The sequence below is a fragment of the Balaenoptera borealis genome (genome assembly GCF_965194805.1).
Source record: "Balaenoptera borealis genome assembly, chromosome: 3".
NCBI lineage: Eukaryota > Metazoa > Chordata > Mammalia > Artiodactyla > Balaenopteridae > Balaenoptera > Balaenoptera borealis.
Window position 1 is genome coordinate 121,578,725 of NC_138866.1, and position 25,890 is coordinate 121,604,614.

The window sequence follows — 25,890 nt, forward strand, 5'->3', positions numbered from 1 at the left end:
GGGTAGGGTTATCAGGAAAGGATCTGGAACCAACCTTGCTTGGGATAGACAGGCTGGACCCAGCTTAGTTGGAGAAAAGGCAGACAGACCGCTCCATGCCCTAGGAGGGTGTCTCTACAACCCTGGGCCAAGGGCAGTTATAGTAGATGGCTTTGCCTTAGTGACCAAGGCCGTTTCTAGGTGGTGGGCTGCCTTGTTTGGGTTTGTTTTCCATTTGCTTCCCAGTGTGTTCCTTTTAAAAACATCCACCCATGTTTTCTCCGCTGAACTAACAGGAAAGGAATTTGTCCAGACTATAAGGAAAGCAGAGATGGGAAGGCCCCAGGGGCAGGCGCGGGGCCCTAGGCCTCGCTGTGCAGCTGCAGGAGAAGGGTGAACCCAGCCTGGGCTGCTGTGGAAGGACTGGTGAGAGTGCAAGGGCCAGAGAGAGGGGAGACTGAGGGACAGAAATAGGAGGAGGCTGAGGGGGAGAGGAAAGGCGAGACTGTGGATACTGGGTAACTAAGGGGCAGAGACAGTGGGGATGGAGCGGGGAGACTAAGGGCGAGACTGAGGTCTAGATAGAGGGCAGGTCAGGGGGAGGGGTGCTGAGACTGCGGGTGGGGAGACAGAAGGCCAGAGCCCTTCAGGGCCTTGCCATCTCCTTGCAGTTCCCTGGCCAAGGAATGAGCCTAGTCTGATTCCAGCCACCCCACCCAGATGCCCCCACCCTGGAACAAAGAGGAAGTGGCCCCCCGGGCCTGCCTGCGGCCAGCTCAGGGCTGGGCTCAGTCACCAGGCAGGCACTTGTTGTAGCAACAGTCCCTGGGGCCCCATCCTGGGGAACAGAACTGCTAGCACGAAAAATGCGGGAGCCAGAGTCTCCATCCCCTCCAGCCCCAAAGTCTGCCCCAGGCCTCCTTGACAGCTGCTCTGTAAGTCTGCTCCCACACTCGCTGGTTCTGGGAGGATGGGTTGGCTCACCTAGCAGCCAGGTGTGTTGGGGTGTGTTGCCTGGCAACCAATAAAGGTGTCCCCAGAGCAAGGTAGAGGGAGGACTAGAAGATCAGGCCTACAGGCACTGGTCCCTAGATGCCCGTGGTCACAGGGACCTTCTGCGGGCCTCCCAGGCCCAGCCAAGGCTACCGGAGCCCACACCTGGGAACCCAGAAAGGGAAGAGAGAAGGACTTCTGGGAAAACCCCTTAAAGTGATCATTGTTTCCTGCTAATTCGGGCCCTGGCTCTGGCCTCTTGGAGGTCCAGGGCTACATCCTAGAAAGTGGCTGGGCCTGGGCTAGCCTGAGGCAGTCAGGCCAGGAAGTCCTGCTGGTAGGGCAGAGCTCACAAGGGCTAGTGAGGGAGAAGAGTGAGGCAGACGGGGGCATCCAAAAGGAAGTGAACCAGCCTTAGGCCAGGGGGCCTGCATTGCCTGGGTGAGTGACAACGTTCTCATTCAGACCCCAGTAGCCAAAGCATTTGTTCTTTCTTTGTGGCAAGAACCAGAGCACACCCCACAGCAATCATACCCCTAGCCTGCAGGTGAGGAGGCCTGGAGTAGGCAAGGGCCTTGCTTGGGGTCATTCAGCAGATTTGGGCAGAGGTTGCATTAAGACCCAAGATTCTGGACTCCAGCCAGGGCTCTCCTCATACCCCACACGGGGCACTCAGAGGCAGCAAAGCTCTAACCAAGGAGAATGCTAACAGGAGGTGACCACTGGGGAAGGGGTTCTTTACGGGAGAGTAAGCAGAGCCTGTGAGGCCAGGGCTGGGGTCTGTCCCCTCACCAACCCCGTGACTGCCTGGCCCTGTACTTCCCTGGGCTGAGGTCAAGGGCTAACCCCAAGCTGAGTCTAGGAGAGGCAGGACTCTGAGCGCCAAACCTGAAGAAGAGTGATGGATGGCTGGGCTGAGGTGGCCCCTGGGATCCTTCTGGAGGAGGAGGGTCCAGAGTGGAGCCCTGAAGGTCAGCAGACTTCTGGTAGGCCTGGGAAGGGAAACGGGAATGGGAGAGCATCCTCCAGGAAGCCCCGCCCCCAAGCCAGCCCCACCCCCAGCCCCATTGTCCAGGCCCTGCTCAATTAGCCAGCCTGGCTCCGGCGGGGGCCAATTAGGCAGGGGCTGGGGTCAGCAGCCGAGGCCCCGCCACCCCTCTGAGCTTCAGTGTGCTAAGCACAAAAGCTTTCCAGGCGCCATCTCTGCTGCAGCAGGAAGGAAAAGAAAGAACAGAAGAAAGGGAAATTTCACTTCTTTTGTTTCACTGCTGTAACCTTGGGTTGAACAAAGAGGCAACTGCCTCCCCCTCAGGGAACCAGTTTTAAACAGCAATTTGCAAGATTTGCTTGTGGTTGGGAGGCTCAGCTGACAACTGAGGTGTCGAGACATCAACTGGAAAAAAAAAAAATGCACAACGTGAGAGCTGTGAGTTTCAGTTTATTTGGGGACTTAACTGAGGACTCTAGCCCAGGAGACAGCCTCTCAGATAGCTCTGAGGAACTTCTCTGAAGAGGTAAGGAGGGAGGTCAGTAGTATATATGTGGTTTCGGAGAAGGGTACCTGCAGTCAAGCACACATCTTGGGAGAAGGATACTGCTAATCCCAAGGAACAGATATCTCAGTTAACGACTTTAGTGCTCTTCTAAGTATGGGACGATGCAAGAATCTGGATTCATACAGTTTTCTCCTGAAAATGTCTAACTGTCTGAAGACCTTATCCTGCCAGTTTTCCCAGAGCACAGAGTGCCTCATTCCTGATCTTTGCCCTGAATTCCTTTCAGAGTATACTATAGGTAGAACTGGATGGGGGCAACATTCTTTGTTTTACAGTTCCCCTATTTGGGACATAAATTCGACCAAGGTTTAGGAGGCATTGCATGACCAATTTGTTCCACGGCACTAGGAATGCTCATTCCTAGGTCAGGCGGGGATTTCATTGATAGGTCACTCAACGTGCTATTATAGGACTAGGCCCCGTTAACAGTAGCTAAAAATCTTTGGACCACATGTCTTACTAGTCTGTTTTGGGCCAGGAAAAGATTCCCTCTTGTTGCTTCTTCCCATATCTAGAATTACACTATTGCAATCATTGATCTTATATAAAACTATGTATCTGGTCAATCATTTCAAGTCGCCTAGTCAACATTTTTATCAGAGACTCAGTCACACATTGGGTAATACAAGAAACAATAATCTTGTAAAATAGGCAGAATATAATCATATAGCTAGTAGCATTTATAAGGTCATAAGTAAGAATTTAAGCAAGAACTTCCATTAGGTGCTGCCCAGTATATCCCTGGTCATGTGACCCAATCTGTTTGGTGCCATTTGTTATCTTTAAGGGAAATGATATATTGGCATTGTTCATAAGGCACCCAGCCCAATTTCCTAGTGTTATTAGGCTAATTTAACTGTCTCCAACATAAACGGGGGGTCCCTTAAACTTAAGCCGCAATAGCCTGGTGTAAGCCATATAAATCCATCCCATAACAGAGGAAGGGTCCCTCCTAATAATTGGGAAGTTGTATTCTTTGACTGAAATGTAGGTCATTTCTCTGAGCACGAGTAAATTTAAAGAAAATTCATGTTTATGAATAAATTTATGGTCTTCCTTAGAGCCAGTACAATTAATTGGCCAAGGGGGTTCCATCTAGTAATATCAATAGTGGCCCAAACAGAACTACAACTTCTTTCTTCTAGAATAAATTTCCTAAGGGTCATCCAATTAGAGCCTTAGAGAGGAGAAATCCACCAAGAAGTACTGGTCGTAGGTAATTGACCATAAACCCAACAATTGGATTAATTTTTAAACTCTGCATAGGATTGTGCTCATGATAGAAAAAACATTTGATTCGTATGCAAACGTTGAAGAAATCAAGAAAGCACTATAAATAATCCCATGGGTCAGCTCCAGCGTCTTGGAATCGCTGTTTGCTTCTGATGTCAGGTACAACCTCTGTCCTCTCCCGCAGCTCCCTGAGACAGCCCCCCAGAACTGAGCTCTTGCTCAGAGTTCTGATCTCAAGAACTACAGAAGCCAGCACCAATTTGTACAAGCTGAATGTTTCCATTTTATTTTAAAGAAATGTGGTTAATTCCCCCTTAAAGGTATTGGATTAACCAAGAGTGGCCTCTCAGATGTCCTGAGGGAACCTACAGGGGGCTCTGTCCATCAGTTGATGACAAATCTGGCAGGGTCCTTGGCCACCAGTCCCAGGGGGTCTTCCTGGCCCTACCTCCCCAACTCAGGATGGCAACCAGAGGCTGAGGAGAGGAGGGGAGGTCCTTCCACATGTCAGGGTCTCCCAGGAACTAAAGGGAGACTGTGTAGGTGGTCCCTGGTGGGATAAGGAGTGCCAGGCTGGAGTGGGGGTGGGAGGTCAGGGGTGGCTTCTTGACAGAAGTAGTGAGATAAAAGTTAGGGAGGAGACCAGGAAGGCTGGCCCATAAGCTGAGTGGCCAGGTGATGTAGTTGTGCTGGGGCAGACCACCTTGAAATTCAGAGTTGGAAGTTTATTATGCATGTAAGAGCCATTGGAGGACTCCAGAGGCCAGGGAGAATGTTCCAGTTATCTGCTGCTGCATAATAAACCACCCCGAAACTTAAAGCAATAATGTTTTCTTTTATTATTCTATCTCAGTTCTGTGGGTCAGGAGCTAGGCCCAGGCACAGCAGGGAGTGTTGGTCTCAATCCACGATCTGTGGGTTCCCAGCTGCGATGACTTATGGGACAGGGGGCTGGAGCAGCTGGAGCCTGGTGGACATCTCTCTCTCCCACACAAACTTGGGGCTTCCTCACAGCATGGCCATCTCAGGGTAGTGGGGGTCCTTCCCTGGGGTAACAGCAAGCGTTCCAGGAGGGAGGGTGGAAGCTACAAGGCTTCTGATGACCTGGCCTGAGAAGTCCCAGAACTTTGCAACGCCGCATTCTGCGAAGTCTCTAAGGCTCGTCCAGTTACACGGGGAGGGAAATTAGACTAACAAGAGGAGTAGCCAGCATTTTCAACCATCTTGCATCTACCAGAGAGGTAGGCTGTGTATTGAGGCAGTACAAAGAAAGCCCAGCCATAGGGAGACGGAGAACCATGAGGCTTGCCTGAAGAAGCCTGCAGAGATCGGACCAGTCAGCCAGGAGCAGTGGGAGGCGGCTGCCCGACCCTTGTGCCCTTCTGGGCAGAGAAAATCCCTGGGGGGAGCGTGGATACACTGCTACATTATTAGCTGGTTTCTCAGGGGCAGAGGGGGTTATGAGGGAATAGAAATGGCCCCTCTTTGCCTTTGTAGGGGTCCCGGAAAACCAGGAAACAGGCCTGGCCAAGCCGGGGTGGGAGGGTAGGTGGGCAGGAATCTTTCTATCTCTGACTCAGGAAAGCAGCTCCTAAGGGCCCTAAAAGCACCTTGCTTGAAGGGAATGGGCACGCCTCCCCTCCCCCAGCAGACATGTTGCCTAGGAGAATAGCCCCAGTCCCTGGGAAAAGGAGAAGGTCAAGGGCAGGGTGGCATCTCACCCTGTCCCCGTGGAGACCACAGCTCAGTACCCCCAACCCAGGCTTGGCTCCCTGGGCTCCATGGCACCCTGCCTCAACAAGGCCCGGGGAGCCCCAGGCGGAACTGCAGCTCTGCTTCTGTGAGCGGGGCAACCTTGAACGAGTCACCCAGCTCTTCCCACGCTGGGCCTCAGCTTCCTCCTCAGAAAATTGGGAATGAAAATGCCTCCTTCGCAGACTCATAGCTCTGGTTAGAGAAGAAGTATATAAAGGGCCTGGCCGGTGACAGACGTTCAACAAAGGGGGGCTGCTGTCATGAGGCCCACATGACCCCTACAGGCTCTGCCTGGACTTAGTGTATCTTCCTGGGTGGATAGAAGACTTGTAAAGCTTTAGGCTTTGGGGGGTGTGTCGGGGGGCGCGGGGTACACTTTTTAAACTGCGTATCCTAGTCCCTTTCAACTGTTCCTTTTGCACAATGGTCGGCCTCAGGTGCCTGGTGTTGTGCAGGTATTACTTCAGTCAGGGTCACTTCAGTGCTTTGAGATGGCTCTTGTCCCAAGCCCCTCCCCTCCCTACTCAACCCCATCATTTTCCCTGGCTCAGAACAGAAGCCCCAGTTGAGGATCAGGATTTGCTGTGTGACCTCCGCAAGTCATTGCACCTCTCTGGCCTCCGTGAGTGGTTCTCAGCAGAGGGGACCCAGCAGAATCTCCAGCAGATAAGAGTTCTGGGGTAGGAGGTGTGAGAAGGCAGGCTGGACTACCTGGAGGAGGGACACGTGTGCCTGGGGCTGGACAGCAAGACAGCACCCCTAGGCATGCCCCCCCAAGAGCTGCGGGGCCCACTCAGGCCAGCCTCGGTCCCACCACAGGCTGAAACCAGAGCATCTGTGGGAGGCGGATGCCCTCTGCCGGCTGCAAAGGCAAACCACATGGCAGGTAGCCTAGGCCTGCCAGCCAGGGATCCTTGAGGCCTGGGGACCCAGAGTGGTTGCCTAGGGAAGGGCAAAGCGGGAAAGGTGCGTGCCCAGCCCAGCAAACCCACCACCCTGGCTGGTCATCGCCACCCGCCCTCTGTACCCACTCCATCCCCTGCAGAGCCCTGCCACCGACACTGCCTCTGATCCAGACACCCATCTATACCTGCCCAGCCCCCCAACCCCCTCTACTCCAGCCCATGGCCCCCATACACCTCCCCCGCATGCCTTCTCATCCTCCAGAAAACCCTCTGTCTCTCCATCCGCATGCCTCTCTTCGACCCTGTGTCCTCAGCTACCTCTGACCTTCCTCAGCCTCACTGTCCGCCTCCGTCCTCCTCCTCCTGCACGTCCTCTTCCTGGCATTCAGAGCACTGGCCAGTGTCACCAGGGGCCACCTCCTTGAGGTCAAGCCCAGAGGCTCCCTCTGCAGGTTGGGAAGCTATTGCGCTTTCTCCTTCTTTCAAAAACCTTTTAAACTGTGAAATACAATCCCTATGGAGAAAATTGCACTGAACATAAAAATACTGGGTTGGCCAAAATCTTCGTAAGATCTTATGGAAAAACCCAAATGAACTTTTTGGCCAACCCAATAAAACACAACCAAATTATTATAAAGCAAACATCCATTAAACCACCACCCAGGTCAAGAAATAGAATATCACCAGCACCCAAAGCCCCTTCTCCTAGATGTGGGAGGAAAAAGGGTGGGAGCAGGCTGATAAGGCCAAGGCCACAGAGCTTCAGAAAGGAGGGGAGATGGCCCTCTGCTTTGGGTAATGGCACATTTTGTAGTACAGACCAACCTTCCCTTTAGATAACCTGGACCCTGGGCCCACTCATGTCTTGCTTTGTTTCTTTATACTGTCATCACCTCTGTATGCCTCCCTAATCGCTATGGCCTAATAGTCCCTGTTTTTAACTTTCTATAAAGGGCATTGTGCCTTGTGTGTTTTATTTTATGTATAGTTCCTCTCCTCAACTTTTCGTGTGAGATTCATCTGCATCGTTGCTTGGTGCTGTGGGTCCTCTTTTTCATTGCTGTGTAGTATTCCACTGTGTGGGTTTCCCCCACCCCCACCCCACCCCCCTCTCTTATCTATGTCCAATAATTCCTCACTGTCCCATCAGCTCTTTATATGTTTAAGAAGGTGACTTTTACTTTGTGTCCAGGCTTTTAGGTTATCTAAAGGGAAGGTTGGTCTATATTACTGAATGTACCATTACCCAAAGCCGAAGGCCATCTCCCCTTTCTGAAGCTCTGTGGCCTTGGCCTTGCCAGCCTGCTCCCACCCCTTTTCCTCCCACCCCTCTGGCAATTTCCCAGAACTTGAGGGCTCTTCTCCCACCACCACTCCTTTCATTTGTCCTTGAATCTCCTCTTGACTCTACACTTCCCCTGACTCTGGAAAATCTCCTTCCTTCCAAGGCTTCCATCACACCTGGAGGGCTGTCCTCCCACCCCTCTATCTCCAGCTGAGATTCTTTCGAAGCTTACAGCCATCAGCTGCCTGTGACCACCTTCACCTGGAGGGCACGCAGGTACCTCACACCCAGCACCAGTTCCTTGTCCTCCGTACTCCGTGCAGGCACCTCCTCCCCCCAGGACTCCAGATTCTGACTCCTGATGACTCCTCCGTGCTCTCCTCCCTCCCGCGGTCCTCCCTCCTCATCTCCATGCCCATCGCCTCCACAGGTCCCAACACGTTCACCAGGCTGGCTGTTACTGGCCTTCATTCTCCTGATTGGTACTCCCTGCTCAGAGCCAGAGAGAGCTTCTCACAGGCACCCACTGCCCCGCAGCCTAGGCCCTTCAGCGGCCTTCAGGATGGAGTCCAAGCTCCTGAGACTGGCCTTCAAGGCTGTCTTGTGTCTGCCCTGCCACCTCTCCAGCTGTACCCCTGCCTCTCCTCCCCGTACCCTGCTCTCACCTGCTTTGTTAGTCATCACAGGCTCTCTCACCTCCCTGCCTTTGTCTCCTCTGCCCTGAGAGCCCTCTCCCCACCCCCAGGTAACACCTACTCATTGCCAAGAGTCAGCTCAGATCATCACTTCTTCCAGGAAGCCTTCCTGCCTCCCCCCTCCCCCGCCCCAGGCTGGGTTAAGAGCCTCCTGTGAGTTTCCCTCTGTCACAGGCACTTCCTGCCATCTCCTCAGGGTAGAGGGGAGCCCACTGCAGGTGGGGACAGTCTGGGCTCCTCTGGGCTCTGAGTCCCCAGCATAGCACAGACGCGGCACTCAGCAAGTGTTGGTTGACTGTGTATTTACTGAGCTGCTCCCAGTCATGGTTTTATAACTGAGTTTCTGAGACCTTGGGCACACTGCTGTCTCCTAGCCTCAGTTTCCCCATCTGAACAATGAAGGTATAAGGACCCTTTTGGCCAACATAGTTGGTAGTGACCACAGGGATATTTGAACATCCCCACTTGAATGAGGTGCCTCTGATTCCACCATAAGAAACTTCTATTTGTGGGGGAGAGGGGCAAGCATTGCCCTCTTCAGGCCTTTGTGAAAGATAACCACCACCCCTCCTCCTTAATTAAAGGTAAGGGAGGGTGAGGTGTGTACTGGGCCTCAGTTTCTGTAAAGTAAGAGCAATCAGATAATCATACCTTCTGTGCTTGGTACCCAGGGCTATTGTCTGAATAATTTAAAAAAAAAACAACACTCAAAAGGTGGTGCAGAGATGGTGGTAGCATCTCCAGGCACCCTATACGCCAGGCCAGGCTGGCCCTCCTCACACTCCCTGACTCCACAGCCACTCCTTGAGGTGGGGTTATTTTCCCATTCCACAGATGAGGACACTGAGGCTCAGAGAACAGTTACTACCCTTCCAGAGCCAGAGAGCGGGTGTTAGTGCAGCAAAGGCCACCAGTACCCAGTAGCAGGGGAGTTATTCGAACCCAGGGCCACCTGACACCTCTTACCTCAGCTGGCTCTGAGAGCTGGGGTCCTGGTGGGGGGTGTCAGTGGGTGAGGGGGGTGTCAGTGGGTGAGGGGGGTGCAGTGGGCACTCAGGGTCAGGAACAGGTGGGGTCAGTGTCCCTAGAGGGTGTGCTAGCCCAGAGAGGAGACAGGGATGGGGCTGACATCCCACCCACACCCCCACCAGAACAGCCTGGGAGCTGGGGGGAAGGGGGAGCAGGTGGAGGGGCGGCACCACAACGGGAATCTGGGTCATGGTGTCCTGTATGTTCTCAAGGCTGGGCTGTGACGCAGAGCATGGCCCTGAGTGGGGAGCCCATCCCAGTCTGTGGGGAGAGGTCAGGGCTGCAGTCTAGAATCCTGGCTCAGCTGTGAGGGTGGGTGGAGCTGGGGAGGAGGGGCAGGACCACCAGGCTGCCTCCTCTCTGGGTCCCCTGGGAACGAGGGCGCCGGCCATGGTAGAGACTGAGGGAGGGTAAGCCAGGACCAGGTCCCTCTTCATCCCTACTGGGGAGATTTCACTCTCAGAGAGCATCCCGGCTGGGGATGGTGTAGGGGTCTGTGGAAGGGCTAATCTTCAAGGCGTGGAGTCCCCAAGAACCCATCAGCCATCCGGATGAGGCAAGGGTGCCCCACTTCATCAAGAGTCATGCTCTCCATCTCCTCCATTTCTTTTTTTTCCTTGCTCTGGGCCTCATCTTTCTTCGTCAAGGAGGAGGGGTGAGTTCTGCTCACCCCCAGGACTGCTGAGTGAAAAACAACAGGGTATTAGAAAGGGTGAACCCCTGAATGAGAAGAGGAGCTTATTAGACCCGTGGGGTAGACTAAACACCGGCAGCGCCTTCCCCAGGACTCCCTCCATGCACACGTGCATGTGTGCACACACTTGCACACTCAGGAGCAGCACACACTGTCAGTCCTCATGCAGTTACAGATTACTGAGTGGACTATAAAATGTCAAAGGTTAGGTAGTCGGAATGAGGGAGGGGTTCTCTGCAGATAGTTCAGCCTGAGTGGAGGTGTGAAGGGGGAAATAAGAGTGTGCTGGAGGGGAAGGGCGGGGTCGATGGGCATGAGGGGGTGGCTTGTAAGAGGCCTTGAATGCCAAGCCTCAGACTTTGCATCTGAGTTGATGCAGAGACAGGAGGAAGCTGGTCCAAACCTCAGGAGCTCATTCTGAACCACAAGCGTGAAGATCTCAGCCCTCCACCCGCCCACACATAGACTAAGGTGTCCCGGACCCCAGCATCCAGCAGGGTTCTTCCCCTCCTAGGGCCTCTCTCCCCCAACCCCTACCTTGGGCAGGGATGGGGCTGACATCCCGCCCACACCGCACACCAGAACAGCCTGGGAGCTGGGGGGAAGGGGGAGTAGGTGGAGGGGCAACACCACAACAGGAATCTGGGTCATGGTGTGAAGTACAGCACCCATTCAAGCAAATGCACAAAACATAAATGTATTCACAGCGATGCATCATCACAAGGTGAACACACACATGTAACCCCACAGGTCCTACAAGTCAAGAAGAGTGGCATTACCAGCACTCCAGAAGGTCCCTCATGCCCCCAGTCCCCCACGCCCCCACTTCCCCAAGGGGATCTAATACCCCGATTGCTAACTCTTTTAAGTTTGCTTGTTTTTGAAGAAAATCTGTGTGGAATTCTAGAGTAGGTACCTTGTGTCTGACTTGTTTTGCTCACAATTAGTTTGAGAGATTCCTCCATGTGGTTTCATGTGACCATCATTCATTCATTTGTATTGCTGTATAGTATCCCATCGCATGACTGTCCCCCCATTCTACTGTGATGGGCACTTGTGTTATTTCCAGTTTGGGATTATTACAAATAATGCTGCTAGGAATGTTCTTACCCCTGCTTCTTAATGCATTCACTGTATCAATGTGATGCATTCACATTTTTACTGGGTATATACTCAGGAGTATAATTGCCGGATCATAGGCTATGCATGTGTTCAACTTGAACAGGATCCAGTAGCCAAGCAGTTCTCGGAAAGGATGGTGACACTTCCTGTTCCCCCAGCAGTGACTAAGCATTCTACTTGTTCTATATCATCACCAACATTTGATACGCTCAGGGTTGTTTTGTTTTTGTTTTAGTCATTGTGGTGGGTGTATAGTAGTATCTTGTTGTGGTTTTAAATGACTAATGAGGGCGGCCACCAATTCAGATGATTATTGGCTTATTTTGCCAAGGGCCAGTTCAAATCTCTTGTCCATTATTCTATGGCGTAGTCTGTCTTTCTCTATTGATTTGTGGGAGTTGTTTTTATATCTGAATATGAGTCCATCATCGGTTGTGTTTGTTGCAAGTATCTTCTCCCATTTTTCCTGCCCATTTCACCCCCTTAATGATGTCTTTTCATGAATAAAAGTTCTTAACTTAAATGTACCTAACTTATCAATCCTTTCCATTCTGGTTCGTGCTTTTGTGGCATGTCCTGTTGTGAAAAACCTTTCCCTACCCAAAGTGCATAAAGATATTCTTATCCTTGTCTTCTAGAAGCTTTATTGTTTTACCTTTTACATTTAGATCTACAATCCATCTGGAATTTATTTATTTATTTATTTTTAAATTCATTAATTTATTTTTGGCAGTGTTGGGTCTTCATTGCTGCACGAGGGCTTTCTCTAGTTGCAGCGAGCGGGGGCTACTCTTCGTTGCGGTGCATGGGCTTCTCATTGCGGTGGCTTCTCTTGTTGTGGAGCACGGGCTCTAGGTGCGTGGGCTTCAGTAGTTGTGGCACATGGGCTCAGTAGTTGTGGCTTGCGGGCTCTAGAGCACAAGCTCGGTAGTTGTGGCACACAGGCTTATTTGCTCCGCAGCATGTGGGATCTTCCTGGACCAGGGCTCGAACCCGTGTCCCCTGCATTGACAGGTGGATTCTTAGCCACTGCGCCACCAAGGAAGTCCTGGAATTTATTTTTAATTATGGTATGTAATAGGAGTCAAGTTACCCTTTTCTCCAGATAGATATCAAATTGATGCAGCACCATTTATTAAAATTACAATCCTTTCCCTGCCTCCCTGTAACACCATCTTTGTCATATATTAAGGGTCCATATATGTGTGGGTCTCTTTCAGGGCTCTCTCTTGTTTTGCTTTGGTCTGCTTATCAATCTTTGCATTTATATTACCCTGTCTTAATTATTGTAGCTTTATCATAAGCCTTGAAAGCTGATAGAGCAAGTCTTCCCACCTGTTCTTCTTCAAAAATATTTTGGCTACACTTGCTCTTTTTATTTCTCATAGAATCAGCTCATCTCATCTATTTCTACACATACACATAGAATGTTATGATTTTAATTGGAAATGCATTGAATCTATAAATCAATTTAGGGAAGAACTAACTCTTTAAATATTGCATCTTTCAATCCAGAAACATGGTATGGCCCTCAATGTATTTAGGTTTAAATTATTTTTAATTCATGAGTAATATATGGACAAATTCTTAGTAAAAATGCAAAAACTAGAGATTAAGCAAGTGTTCCTTTCTCTTCCCAAACTGAGCAGTAGCCACTGTTAACTATACATCTGCATGTATGCACTCATGCACACACACGTGCATACACACACATGCACACACACATACCAGTGACAGATGGGATCATATTAATTTGCCACATTTTTTTTACTTAGTAATACAGTCAGAACAAGTGTCTGACAGAACTCTGTGTCAGAACAAGTGAACCTAGGTCATTCTTTTTTTTTTTTTAGGCTTTACTGTTTCAGATTTTATTGGATAATTGGTATTACATGCATTTAAGATATTTTACGGGCTTATAAGTATACTGTATTAGACCATTCCATAATTTTTATTAAATTCAGTTTAGAAAATAGTTTATGTATTCTTATATCCTAAGATTCTTCATCCTTATAGGCAAATGTGCTTGTTCCACTTGTGTGAAATTGTTTGGTGTAAACGTTAATAGGCTTAAATGATGAAAAGTTGGTGCTTCAACACTCTTCAGGGAAGTTGGGAGTTTTGTTTTATAGTAAATGTAGATTTTGCTGTAATTTCAAACCTTCTGCTCTCTTAACTCTACTATACACAGCATGGTATAAGAGTAGGAAAACTGACAGAATCAACAAATGACAAGATCAATTTTGCTTCCTTTATACTTTTAGATTAAGCCTATATCTAACACTTCCAAATAGTTCTCTACTGGAGGATATTAGAATCTTTCCAATATTAAGCACTATTTTATTATTTTTTCTCCATTTTCTTTTTTTTTCTTTTTGAATTTTACTTTATTTATTTTTTATACAGCAGGTCCTTATTAGTTATCTATTTTATACATATTAGTGTATATATGTCAATCCCAATCTCCCAATTCATCACACCACCCCACCTCCCACTTTCCCCCCTTGGTGTCCATATGTTTGTTCTCTACATCTGTGTCTCTACTTCTGCCTTGCAAACCGGTTCATCTGTACCATTTTTCTAGATTCCATATATATGCGTTAATATATGATATTTGTTTTTCTCTTTCTGACTTACTTCACTCTGTATGACAGTCTCTAACTCCATCCACGTCTCTACAAATGACCCAATTTCTCTCCTTTTTATGGCTGAGGAATATTCCATTGTATATATGTACCACATCTTCGTTATCCATTCATCTGTCGATGGGCATTTAGGTTGCTTCCATGACCTGCCTATTGTAAGTAGTGCTGCAAAGAACATTGGTTTACATGTGTCTTTTTTTTTTTTTTTAATAAAGAAGAAGTTTATTCTCTCTTCCTCTCTGCATGTGTCTTTTTGAATTATGGTTTTCTCTGGGTATATGCCCAGTAGTGGGATTGTTGGGTCATATGGTAATTGTAATTTTAGTTTTTTAAGGAACCTCCATACTGTTCTCCATAGTGGCTGTATCAATTTACATTCCCACCAACAGTGCAAGAGGGCTCCCTTTTCTCCACACCCTCTCCAGCGTTTATTGTTTGTAGATTTTCTGATGATGCCCATTCTAAACGGTGTGAGGTGATACCTCATTGTAGTTTTGATTTGCATTTCTCTAATAACTAGTGATGTTGAGCAGCTTTTCATGTGCCTCTTGGCCATCTGTATGTCTTCTTTGGAGAAACGTCTATTTAGGTCTTCTGCCCATTTTTTGATTGGGTTGTTTTTTTTTAAATATTGAGCTGCATGAGCTGTTTATGTATTTTGGAGATTAATCCTTTGTCGGTTGATTCATTTGCAAATATTTTCTCCCATTCTGAGTGTTGTCTTTTCATCTTGTTTATAGTTTCCTTTGCTGTGCAAAAGCTTTTAAGTTTCATTAGGTCCCATTTGTTTATTTTTGTTTTTATTTCCATTACTCTAGGAGGTGGGTCAAAAAAGATCTTGCTGTGATATATGTCAAAGAGTGTCCTTCTTATGTTTTCCTCTAAGAGTTTTATAGTGTCCAGTCTTACATGTAGGTCTTTAATCCATTTTGAGTTTATTTTTGTGTATGGTGTTAGGGAGTGTTCTAACTTCATTCTTTTACATGTAGCTGTCCAGTTTTCCCAGCACCACTTATTGAAGAGACTGTCTTTTCTCCCTTGTATATCCTTGCCTCCTTTGTCATAGATCAGTTGACCATCGGTGCATGGGTTTATCTCTGGGCTTTCTATCCTGTTCCATTGATCTACATTTCTGTTTTTGTGCCAGTACCATATTGTCTTGATTACTGTAGCTTTGTAGTATAGTCTGAAGTCAGGGAGTCTAATTCCTTCAGCTCCATCTTTTTCCCTCAAGACTGCTTTGGCTATTTGGGGTATTTTGTGTCTCCATACAAATTTTAAGATTTTTTGTTCTAGTTCTGTAAAAAATGCCATTGGTAATTTGATAGGGATTGCATCCCTGGGATAAATCTCACTTGATCATGGTGTATGACCCTTTAAATGTGTTGCTGGATTCTGTTTGCTAGTATTTTGTTGAGGATTTTTGCATCTATATTCATCAGTGATATTGGTCTGTAATTTTCTTTTTTTGTAGTATCTTTGTCTGGTTTTGGTATCAGGGTGATGGTGGCCTCGTAGAAAGAGTTTGGGAGCATTCCTTCCTCTGCAATTTTTTGGAAGAGTTTGAGAAGGATGGATGTTAGCTTTTCTCTAAATGTTTGATAGAATTCACCTGTGAAGCCATCTGGTCCTGGACTTTTGTTTGTTGGAAGATTTTTAATCACAATTTCAATTTCATTACTTGTGATTGGTCTGTTCATATTTTCTATTTCTTCCTGGTTCAGTCTTGGAAGGTTATACCTTTCTAAGAATTTGTCCATTTCTTCCAGATTGTTAATTTTATTGGAATAGAGTTGCTTGTAGTAGTCTCTTGTGATGCTTTGTATTTCTGCGGTGTCTGTTGTCACTTCTCCTTTGTCATTTCTAATTTTATTGATTTGAGTCCTCTCCCTCTTTTTCTTGATGAGCCTGGCTAAAGGTTTATCAGTTTTGCTTATCTTCTCAAAGAACCAGCTTTTAGTTTTATTGATCTTTGCTACTGTTTTCTTTGTTTCTATTTCATTTATTTCTGCTCTGATCTTTATGATTTCTTTCCTTCTAGTAACTTGGGGTTTTGTTTGGTCTTCTTTCTCTAGTTTCTTTAGGTGTAAGGTTAGATTGTTTATTTGAGATTTTTCCTTGTTTCTTGAGGTAGGACTGTATGGCTATAAACTTCCCTCTTAGAACTGCTTTTGCTGCGTCCCATAGGTTTTGGATTGTCATATTTTCATTGTGATTTGTCTCTAGGTATTTTTTGATTTCCTCTTTGATTTCTTCAGTGATCTCTTGGTTATTTAGTAACGTATTGTTTAGCTTCCATGTGTTTGTGTTTTTTACGTTTTTTCCCCTGTAATTTATTTCTAATCTCATAGCGTTGTGGTAGGAAAAGATGCTTGATATGATTTCAATTTTCTTAAATTTGCTGAGGCTTGGTTTGTGACCCAAGATGTGATCTATCCTGGAGAATGTTCTGTGTGCACTTGAGAAGAAAGTGTAATCTGCTCTTTTCGGATGGAATGTCCTATAAATATCAATTAAATCTATCTGGTCTATTGTGTCATTTAAAGCTTGTGTTTCCTTATTAAGTTTCTGTTTGGATGATCTGTCCATTGGTGTAAATGAGATGTTAAAGTCCCCCACTATTATTGTGTTACTGTCGATTTCCTCTTTTATGGCTGTTAGCATTTGCCTTATATATTGAAATGCTCCTATGTTGGGTGCATATATATTTATAATTGTTATATCTTCTTCTTGGATTGATCCCTTGATCATTATGTAGTGTCCTTCCTTGTCTCTTGTAACATTCTTTATTTTAAAGTCTATTTTATCTCATATGAGTATTGCTACTCCAGCTTTCTTTTGATTTCCATTTGCATGGAATATCTTTTTCCATCCCCTCACTTTCAATCTGTATGTGTCCCTAGATCTGAAGTGGGTCTCTTGTAGACAGCATATATATGGGTCTTGTTTTTGTATCCATTCAGTGAGTCTGTGTCTTTTGGTTGGAGCATTGAATCCATTCACATTGAAGGTAATTATCGAAATGTATATTTCTATTACCATTTTCTTAATTGTTTTGGGTTTGTTTTTGTAGGTCCTTTTCTTCTCTTGTGTTTCCCACTTAGAGAAGTTCCTTTAGCATTTGTTGTAGAGCTGGTTTGGTGGTGCTGAATTCTCTTAGCTTTTGCTTGTCTGTAAAGCTTTTGATTTCTCCATCGAATCTGAATGAGATCCTTGCTGGGTAGAATAATCTTGGTTGTAGGTTCTTCCCTTTCATCACTTTAAGTATATCATGCCACTCCCTTCTGGCTTGTAGAGTTTCTGCTGAGAAATCAGCTGTTAACCTTATGGGAGTTCCCTTGTATGTTATTTGTCATTTTTCCCTCGTTGCTTTTAATAATTTTTCTTTGTCTTTAATTTTTGTCAATTTGATTACTATGCATCTTGGCATGTTTTTCCTTGGGTTTATCCTGACTGGGACTCTCTGCTCTTCTTGGACTTGGGTGGCTATTTCCTTTCCCATGTTAGGGAAGTTTTCGACTATAATCTCTTCAAATATTTTCTCTGGTCCTTTCTCTCTCTCTCCTCCTTCTGGGACCCCTATAATGCGAATGTTGTTGTGTTTAATATTGTCCCAGAGGTCTCTTAGGCTGTCTTCATTTCTTTTCATTCTTTTTTCTTTATTCTGTTCTGCGGCAGTGAATTCCACCATTCTGTCTTCCAGGTCAATTATCTGTTCTTCTGCCTCAGTTATTCTGCTATTGATTCCTTCTATTGTATTTTTCATTTCAGTTATTGTATTGTTCATCTCTGTTTGTTCTTTAAGTCTTCTAGGTGTTTGTTCTTTAATTCTTCTAGGCCTTTGTTAAACATTTCTTGCATCTTCTCGATCTTTGCCTCCATTCTTTTTCCAAGGTCCTGGATCATCTTCACTATCATTATTCTGAATTCTTTTTCTGGAAGGTTGCCCATCTCCACTTCATTTAGTTGTTTTTCTGGCGTTTTATCTTGTTCCTTCATCTGGTACATGTCCTCTGCCTTTTCATTTTGTCTGTCTTTCTGTGAATGTGGTTTTCGTTCCACAGGCTGTGGGATTGTAGCTCTTCTTGCTTCTGCTGTCTGCCTTCTGGTGGATGAGGCTATCTAAGAGGCTTGTGCAAGCTTCCTGATGGGAGGGACTGGTGGTAGGTAGAGCTGGGTGTTGCTCTGGTGGGCAGAGCTCAGTAAAACTTTATCCACTTGTCTGCTGATGGGTGGGGCTGAGTTCCTTCCCTGTTGGTTGTTTGGCCTGAGGCGACCCAACACTGGAGGCTATAGGTTCTTTGGTGGGGCTAATGTAGAACTCTGGGAGGGCTCACACCAACGAGTACTTCCCAGAACTTCTGCTGCTAGTGTCCTTGTCCCCATGGTGAGCCACAGCCACCCCCCGCCTCTGCAGGAGACCCTCCCACACTAGCAGGTAGGTCTGGTTCAGTCTCCTATGGGGTCACTGCTCCTTCCCCTGGGTCCCGATGTGCACACTACTTTGTGTGTGCCCTCCAAGAGTGGAGTCTTTGTTTCCTCCAGTTCTGTCAAAGTCCTGCAATCAAATCCCACTAGCCTTCAAAGTCTGATTCTCTGGGAATTCCTCCTCCTGTTGCTGGACCCCCAGGTTGGGAAGCCTGACATGGGGCTCAGAATCTTCACTCCAGTGGGTGGACTTCTGTGGTATAAGTGTTCTCCAGTTTGTGAGGCAACCAGCCAGCGGTTATGGGATTTGATTTTATTGTGATTGCACCCCTCCTACCATCTCACTGTGGCTTCTCCTTTGTCTTTGGATGTGGGGTATCTTTTTTGGTGAGTTCCAGTGTCTTCCTGTCAGTGATCGTTCAGCAGTTAATTATGATTCTGGTGCTCTCTTAAGAGGGAGTGAGCACATGTCCTTCTACTCTGCCATCCCGAACCAATCTCCTCTCCGAATCTAGGTCATTCTTTGTAAGTACTGCCTGTATCCAGTGACTGAGCGTGCCCTAGAATAAAACCATAAACTGCAGTGCATGGAGCATCCTTGAACATGTTTTCTTGGACGAGTGTGTGCTCCTCTAAAAGATAACCCTAAAACAAAGAAACCCATTTGGATACTACTGTAATTGTTCAGAGCAGACATGATAAGAGCCTGAACTAGGCTGGAGAGGGAAAGGAGAGATGAATTCCCTTTTCCAAAATATCATGTGCTTCCTCTTGACAGTCTACTGGACCTCCCAAATCCCTGTCCATCAAGGGGCTGCTATAAATTGAAGATGTAGAGCAGAGCAGAGGAGAGAGCAAGGGAACCCAGGGTGAGGGTAGCAAGGAGGAAGAGAAAGGGGTCTGGCCTGTTGATTAAAGCTGGCACTAGAACAGAAATGGGGTGGGATGAGAACTACTGCCTCCAAGTCATGTCTGCCCTAGGCAGGGCCCTGAACCACACACACTGACTCTGAGCTTCCAGATACTCCATGCTTCTCCCATGAGAGGAATCGGAGGCTCAGAAAGGTGAAGGGGTCTGTCCAAACTCACTCAGTGAGTCAGTGGCCAAGCTGGGCTTCTGACTGAGTCCTGACCACAAAGCCCTGTGTGTGTGCAGTCTCTGGGCTGAGTGTCCTAGTGAATGAAGCTGTGTGAGGGCACCAGATGGGCAGATCTGGAGGAGCCAAGACCTGAAACTTGACTGGGGCAGGTGCTGGGGAGATGGGCCCAGCACTGGCACCATTTAGAGGGAGTCTAGCCAGAAGGCTAGACAGCAGCAGGTGACAAGTGGTGTCTGATGAGCCCCTGCTGTCTGGAAACCCCTCCCCAGGCAGCCAGTGGCCCACCATGCAGCAGGTTGAAGGCAGTGGCTGGGAGCCAGGCCACATCCTCAGTCAGCATGGGGCCCAGGTGGGAGTTGGGGACAGAGCTCTGCTTCCTGAGGACTTGGGAGCCCCTTCCTGGCCGGGCCTAGGAGGCCCACCCCCCACAGGCAAGGCCTTCACAGTCTCAGGAAGGACAGGGCTTAGCAAGCTCCTGCTGGCCTCGCTTCTCTCCTCCCACTCCTCCCCCAAACCTAGCTCCTACCTCCTCCCCCTCTACCGAGCTTCCTGGCTTCACATTTTGGGTCCCTCTTTTATATTTTGTTGTACTATTTATATTAAGAAACTCCCTTTCCAAAACTTTTTATAAATAACAGTAGGGAATTTCTGATTATGAAACAAGTACGTGTAAATATAGCCTATTAATTCTCCTATGCACACACAAGGGCAAACATGAATTTTTTTTCCCAAATTGAGATCACAATTGTTTATAGTAACCTGCTTTCATCACTTCTCAACATACTGTGAAGTTTCCATATATGGGGGCATCGTGGCAGGATTGCGCAGCGCTTAAGAGCACGGACTCAAGTGCCAGCAGGCCTGGATTTCAGACCTTGAACCTGCCACTCATTAGTTTTGTGACTGAGCATGCTACTCGCCTCTCCGGGCCTTGGATTCCTCGTCGGTAAAATGAGGGTGATAATAGTATCCGCCTTCATAAGTTAAATGAAGGCGGTGGGCCTGGTACATAGTAAAGGTGACTTGGTACATAGTAAATACTCAATGAACACCAGATATTAGTATTATTGTTACTCCTAACCTAGTGACAGAGCCTGGCATCCCGTCCCCACCTCACACCCTAGATCCTGTAGCTGGATCCCAACCCTGACCCTGAGTCCTTTTCTGGATCTCCCAGGCTTACCTACCCTGTGTCCCTTCACACCCCCTGGTCTGGTTGGGAGGCTGGTGCCTAGGGTTGGATCCCAAGAAGCATTCAGCGAGATTTCAGAGAGATTCTTCCCTGGGTTCTCAGTGACATGAAGAGGGATTAGAGAAGGGAGAAAGGAGAAGGGAAAAGGTGGAGAAGTAGCCATGATTTAGCCTGGCCCTGGAGCCTTTCAAGTCTCCATCGCTCATGGGCTTCCTCACCTGGTGTCTGAACCCTGGGTCCCCCCTAGCTGGCCTCCCGGGAAAAGGTGTCACCCCCAGGAGAGCACATTTGTGCAGCTGCTCTCACACGGCCAGAAGGGGTGAAGACCCTGTCATGACTACCCCTCCAAGGAGTTGCTAAGACTTGAGGGCACAGCTTGGGATTCTCTCTGCTCTTTGGCCTCAGGAGTGACCCACTGACTTCCATGTGTGGGCGTAGATATTGGGTGGGGGCTACAGTGGGGCCGGGGGTTCAACTCTGAGTTCTGGGGTCCACAGGAGATGAACAGCTACCGGCGGGCCATGCAGAAGATGGCAGAGGACATCCTGTCACTGCGGAAACAGACCAGCATCCTGGAGGTAGAGAACCAAATGCTGAGGAGCCAGCTGACCCAGGAGGGGGTACAAGAGGAGCCAGACATCACTGACAGAGCCCAGAACCTGGGTGAGGGCGTACAGGCCACCAAGGGAACGGGGTGGCGGGAGCCCTTCCCAGGACACAGGCTAGTAGGAGCCTGGCTGGGTCCTCTCTGAGATGGGAAACTGAGAGTCCAGTCCTGTGTCAAACCCCAGGACTGAGAGACACCCCCCCTGCCCCCCAACTATGCCAATTTGAACTGGGAGGTGCCTCCTCCCTGAGCCGCTCCTCCTCCACCAGCGTCCATGAAGCAGAAACTGCTGCTGAGTGAGCTGGACGTGAAGAAGCTGAGAGACAAGGTGCAGCATCTGCAGAATGAGCTGATTCGAGTGAGCCTGGACTTGGAGGGCAGAGGGGAAGGGGGCTCGGGAGGGAGCGTCTGGAGAAGAGTCTGGGGCCAGAAGGGAGAGGGACATAGGGGCCAGGGGGCCAGGGCAGTGGAGGACTGAGCAGAGTGGCCTGGGGTGGACCCTGAGGGTCAAGGGCACCCCTGCTTTCTCCCCTTTCCCCTCCCTCCCCCACCATCAGAAGAATGATAGAGAAAAGGAGCTGCTCCTCCTGCACCAGGCTCAGCAGCCACAGGCGGCGCTGCTGAGGCGATACCAGGACAAGCTGCAGCAGATGAAGGCGTTGGAGGAGACTGTGAGGCACCAGGAGAAGGCAGGTGACAGAAGGTCCCGGCTGCCCAGGCCCAGCCACAGACGGGAAGGGGTGGAGCCCCTAGGCCATCCCAGCCTCTGTGCTCTGCCCTCCAGGTGATTGAGAAGATGGAGTGGGTGCTGGAGGGCAAGCTGCGGGAGAAGAACGAGCCCCTGCAGAACAAGCTGCAGGGAAAGCCCAGTGTGGGTGAGTCTGGTCCCCGGCTTTTGTCTCATCCCTGGAGACCCTGCCTTCTTGGGGCCTCTCAGTTTCAGGAGCACCTTCAAACTGCAGCAGAGGGTGCCAGTTCCCCACTCCGTCAGGCACTGAGCACTTCCAGAGGTCCCCCAAGCTCCCTTCTCCTACCAGGGAGTCCCTCAGAACACATGGAGGGGACACAGCGTGTGAGCCATGCTAGAAAGAGGCTCAGACCTTCCAGAAGATGCTCTGAGATTAGATCAAGCAGAGGTGGGCTACCTGCAAAGAGGGGCTGTCTGGGCAGCAGTTCCCAACCTCTTAACTCCAGGGCCCTTCAAATTATTTGCTCATCTCCCGGTATCTTGAAAGAGTCTGCTTCTATAAAACATACAAAAAAATTCTGGTTAACTCAATGATTTGCTTCCTCCACTGATGTTAACCAAAGCCACCTAGAACTGCCAATCAGAGGCAGCTCTGATGAGCAGGAAAGAGCCAGGTCATCCCACATCAGGCTAGCCCAAGCAGAGGATTTCTGTGCCACCTCACTGGGGACCCCTGTGAGCCCAGCCCTGTGTCAGCCTTCACTGCATGGGGGTGTCGGTAGGGGGCATTTGTGAAGGTCTTTAAGAAACAATGAAAGCTGGGCCCACCTTTCGGGAACCCTGAGGTTAGGGTGAGAGATGAGAAGGCAACCTAGGGAGGGGAAACAGTCAGGCACAAGCCTGGGGAGTGACGATGCCAGGAGCAGAGAAGGGAGGAAAATAGAGGTGAGGAGCTGAAACAGACCCAGGACAAATGGTGGGGGAGTGATCAGAGAGAACATTGGGGTCAGATTCTAAAGAGCCTAGAACGATGGCCTGAGGAGGCGTATGGACCTGATCCCACGGGCAGTAGGGAGCCATTGAAGGCTTGGGAGCAGAAGAGGGGCAGAAAGAAGTAAAGCGCTGAGGCAGATTGGACCAGGGACAGGGAGGCAGGAAAGCCCATCTCATGAACATCTATGGCCACATTCCACAGCCTTCCCCATGCTCTCAGCCTCTGGCCTTCCCCCGGGTCCGACGAGAGAGAATCTGCCTGTTGACCTTTACTCAATGCTGCTGGCGGAAAACTCGAGGCTGCGGGCAGAGCTGGACAAGAGCCGCCACCAGTCAGCCCCCATCATTCTGCAGCAGCAGGCCCTGCTGGTAAGAGCCAGCAGCACAAGCTTGGGCTGGGCCTGCCTGCACAGGTCACCAGGCACCCAGAAATCACTCAGGCACAATCCAAGTTGAAGCCCAAGACCAGGAGCAAGGTTTCCCAGGGTCTCCAATGTGCCTGGAGTCTCCTGGAGAGCCTCTGGCTCTCAGGCCTTGGCTCCTTTCCCCTGGGGAACACACACGAGTCTGAAAGCTTCACCCTTACCCTCATTTAGCATCCTGGGAGGGAAAGCAAACCCCTAACTGACCCCTGACCCCGTTTGCCACCTGGCTGCCCTGCGGTTGGGCTCCACACAGGCCTCTCAGAACTCCATTCTGGAGTGTTTCCTGGGATTGGTACAGCCTTGGAGAGCCCTTTTCCCCCATCCCAGGTGGACCCTGGGGAGTTGGGAGCAAGGGGAGACCTGGCAGAGAAGCTGCAAGAGACAGATGGCCCAGGCCACTGCAAGGGTACCCTGCCCACATAGGTGGGTGTCCCTGGCCCCTCCCTACCTCTGAGACTGTTACAGGTGCCCCTGCTTTATGCAAACCCGAAGACAGAACATTTGGAATTACAAAAGCGGGGTGGGCTGGGCACAGGAGAGTTTTTCTCTTCATCCCAGGACTCGCAGGAGGTGAGTTCTGTTTGAAAGCACACCTGATGCATGGACATCCACGTAAAGCGCGGAGGACGGGGAACGCTTGCTTTACGAATAGCTCCTTCACTTTACAAAATGACCCCCAGCTCAAGACTCCTTCCTGTGCCCTAACCTAGTGCTCCCTGGTGCATTTTACATTTAAAAATTGGTGTGCAAAAATTTCATACACTCAAAATATGTGGGGAGAACAACAGTGAAAAAGGCACGTGCCAGGTCTGAAACTCCGGGCAGGGGTCTGAGGCTCGTTGGCCTCGGTCTTTGGCCCTGGGTCTGAGGCTCTGCATCGGGGAGCCAAATTTGGAACTCAGACCAGGCTGATTTCTCCCTCAGTGTCACCTGGCCTCCTGAGCTCATATAGCTACAGCCCCCAGTGGGGACCATGTGTGAGTTTCTGCTTTGCCCACAGGATCTTCTTGCCAATAATTCAGACAAGTTTAACCTCCTAGCCAAGCTGGAATGCGCTCAGAGCCGGATTCTTTCCCTGGAAAGCCAGGTAGGTGAGGTGCAGGGGTCACACAGGCCAGATAGCCTCACCACTCAGCCTGAGATCAGGCTCAGCCTCTGTGTTTCAGAAAGGTCGGGGCTCCCTGTATTTGGAGTGTCAGGGCTCCCTGTTTAACCATGTTTGGACTCAGTGGGTACGGCGGGTCGGGGCTCAGTCTGCATCCAGGCTCAGGGCTCCATTTGTGACCAGGATCGGTGCTCCATGTGAGAAGAGGGCCGAGTCTTTGTGTGTGATCAGGGTGAGGGCTCCGTGTGTGTCAGGTTGGTGACCGGTGTCTGTCTACGGTCAGGACTCCCTCCCTGCGTGAGGAGGGTCTGGGCTCGATCTGCATCCAAGATCAGGGCTCCCTTTGTGACCAGGGTCAGGGATTTGTGTTTCAGGAGGGTCTGGGCTCTGTGTGTGACCAGAGTCAGGGCTGTGTGTTAGAGAAGGGCTGGGGCTCTGTGTGTGAAGAGGGTCAGGGCTCCCTTTGTGACCAGGGCCGAGGCTGCACGTTTGAGAATGGTTGGGACTCATCGTGAGGAGTGTTGAAGCTCCGTGGTTGGGGACTGACGGGACTCCGCGTGTCAGGAGGGTCAGGGCTCATTGTGACCAGTGTTGGAGTTCCGTATGTTGGTGGCACTCAGAGAGGGTCCATCAGTCATATTCAAACTGTCGCTTGGTCCACCCACCCTTGTTATCCTGAGGTCTCTTGGGAAGGTAGCAAGCCCACATTGCCCAGGGTTTTGCTTTCTGCTCAGAGAGCAGGCTGAGGTTTGGGCTGTCCCAGCTCTCGGGGATGGGCGCTGCTGCCCAGTGGTTCTCCAGCTGTGTCTCTTCATGTCTATAGTTAGAGGACTCAGCTCGACGCTGGGGACGAGAGAAGCAGGACTTGGCCACACGGCTGCAGGAGCAAGAGTATGGCTTGAGGGCCCCTTCCAACACGATCATCACAGATGAGTTCTTGAGTGATCCCTCTGGAGGAGCTCTGTGGGGTTCGGGGGGTGGGTCTGGCAGCCACCCCACCCCCCGAGTCACTGGACCTTGTGAAAACCTGTCCAGGGGGCCCTGCTCCCTGGCTGGTAGTCAGAAGACCTGGGCTCAACTTCTGATCAGTTACCAGCCAAAGCCCCTGCCCCATCTCAATCCCCCACCTGTCTAAGGGGAATAGAAAACCTTGCCAAGACACCCCCTCCCCTTCGGGTGGTGATGAGTATCAAAAAGGAGGGGCTGTGGTTGACAGTTTGCCCACAGGGGCATTTCTCAAATGCTCTGGCACTGACTGTACTTTAGGACTGGATTTGCTCATGGGTAGAGTAGCTGTGGCCCCCTCTCCACTCCACAGTGCCTAAGATTCTCCCATGAACACACACTCCTTGGGCCACTGCAGTGCTGCAGACCTGCCAGAGGTGGGGGCATGTTGCCAGGGAGAAACACTGCCAGCTGCCCAAGAACAAATAGGCGTATTCACAACTGTCCCTCAAGCTC

General features: G+C 49.4%; 1 protein-coding gene across 1 annotated transcript; it reads left to right on the forward strand.

The window, feature by feature from the left end:
- Positions 1 to 426: 426 nt before the first annotated feature.
- Positions 427 to 25,749, forward strand: CCDC33 (coiled-coil domain containing 33). Its single transcript, XM_082386269.1, is given in 9 exon segments — positions 427 to 914; positions 21,109 to 21,274; positions 21,488 to 21,576; positions 21,776 to 22,005; positions 22,008 to 22,093; positions 23,102 to 23,268; positions 23,652 to 23,730; positions 24,290 to 24,411; positions 25,253 to 25,749. Coding segments are annotated over 9 exon segments (1,320 nt in total). The 5' UTR covers positions 427 to 845; the 3' UTR covers positions 25,565 to 25,749.
- The last annotated feature ends 141 nt before the right edge of the window (positions 25,750 to 25,890 follow it).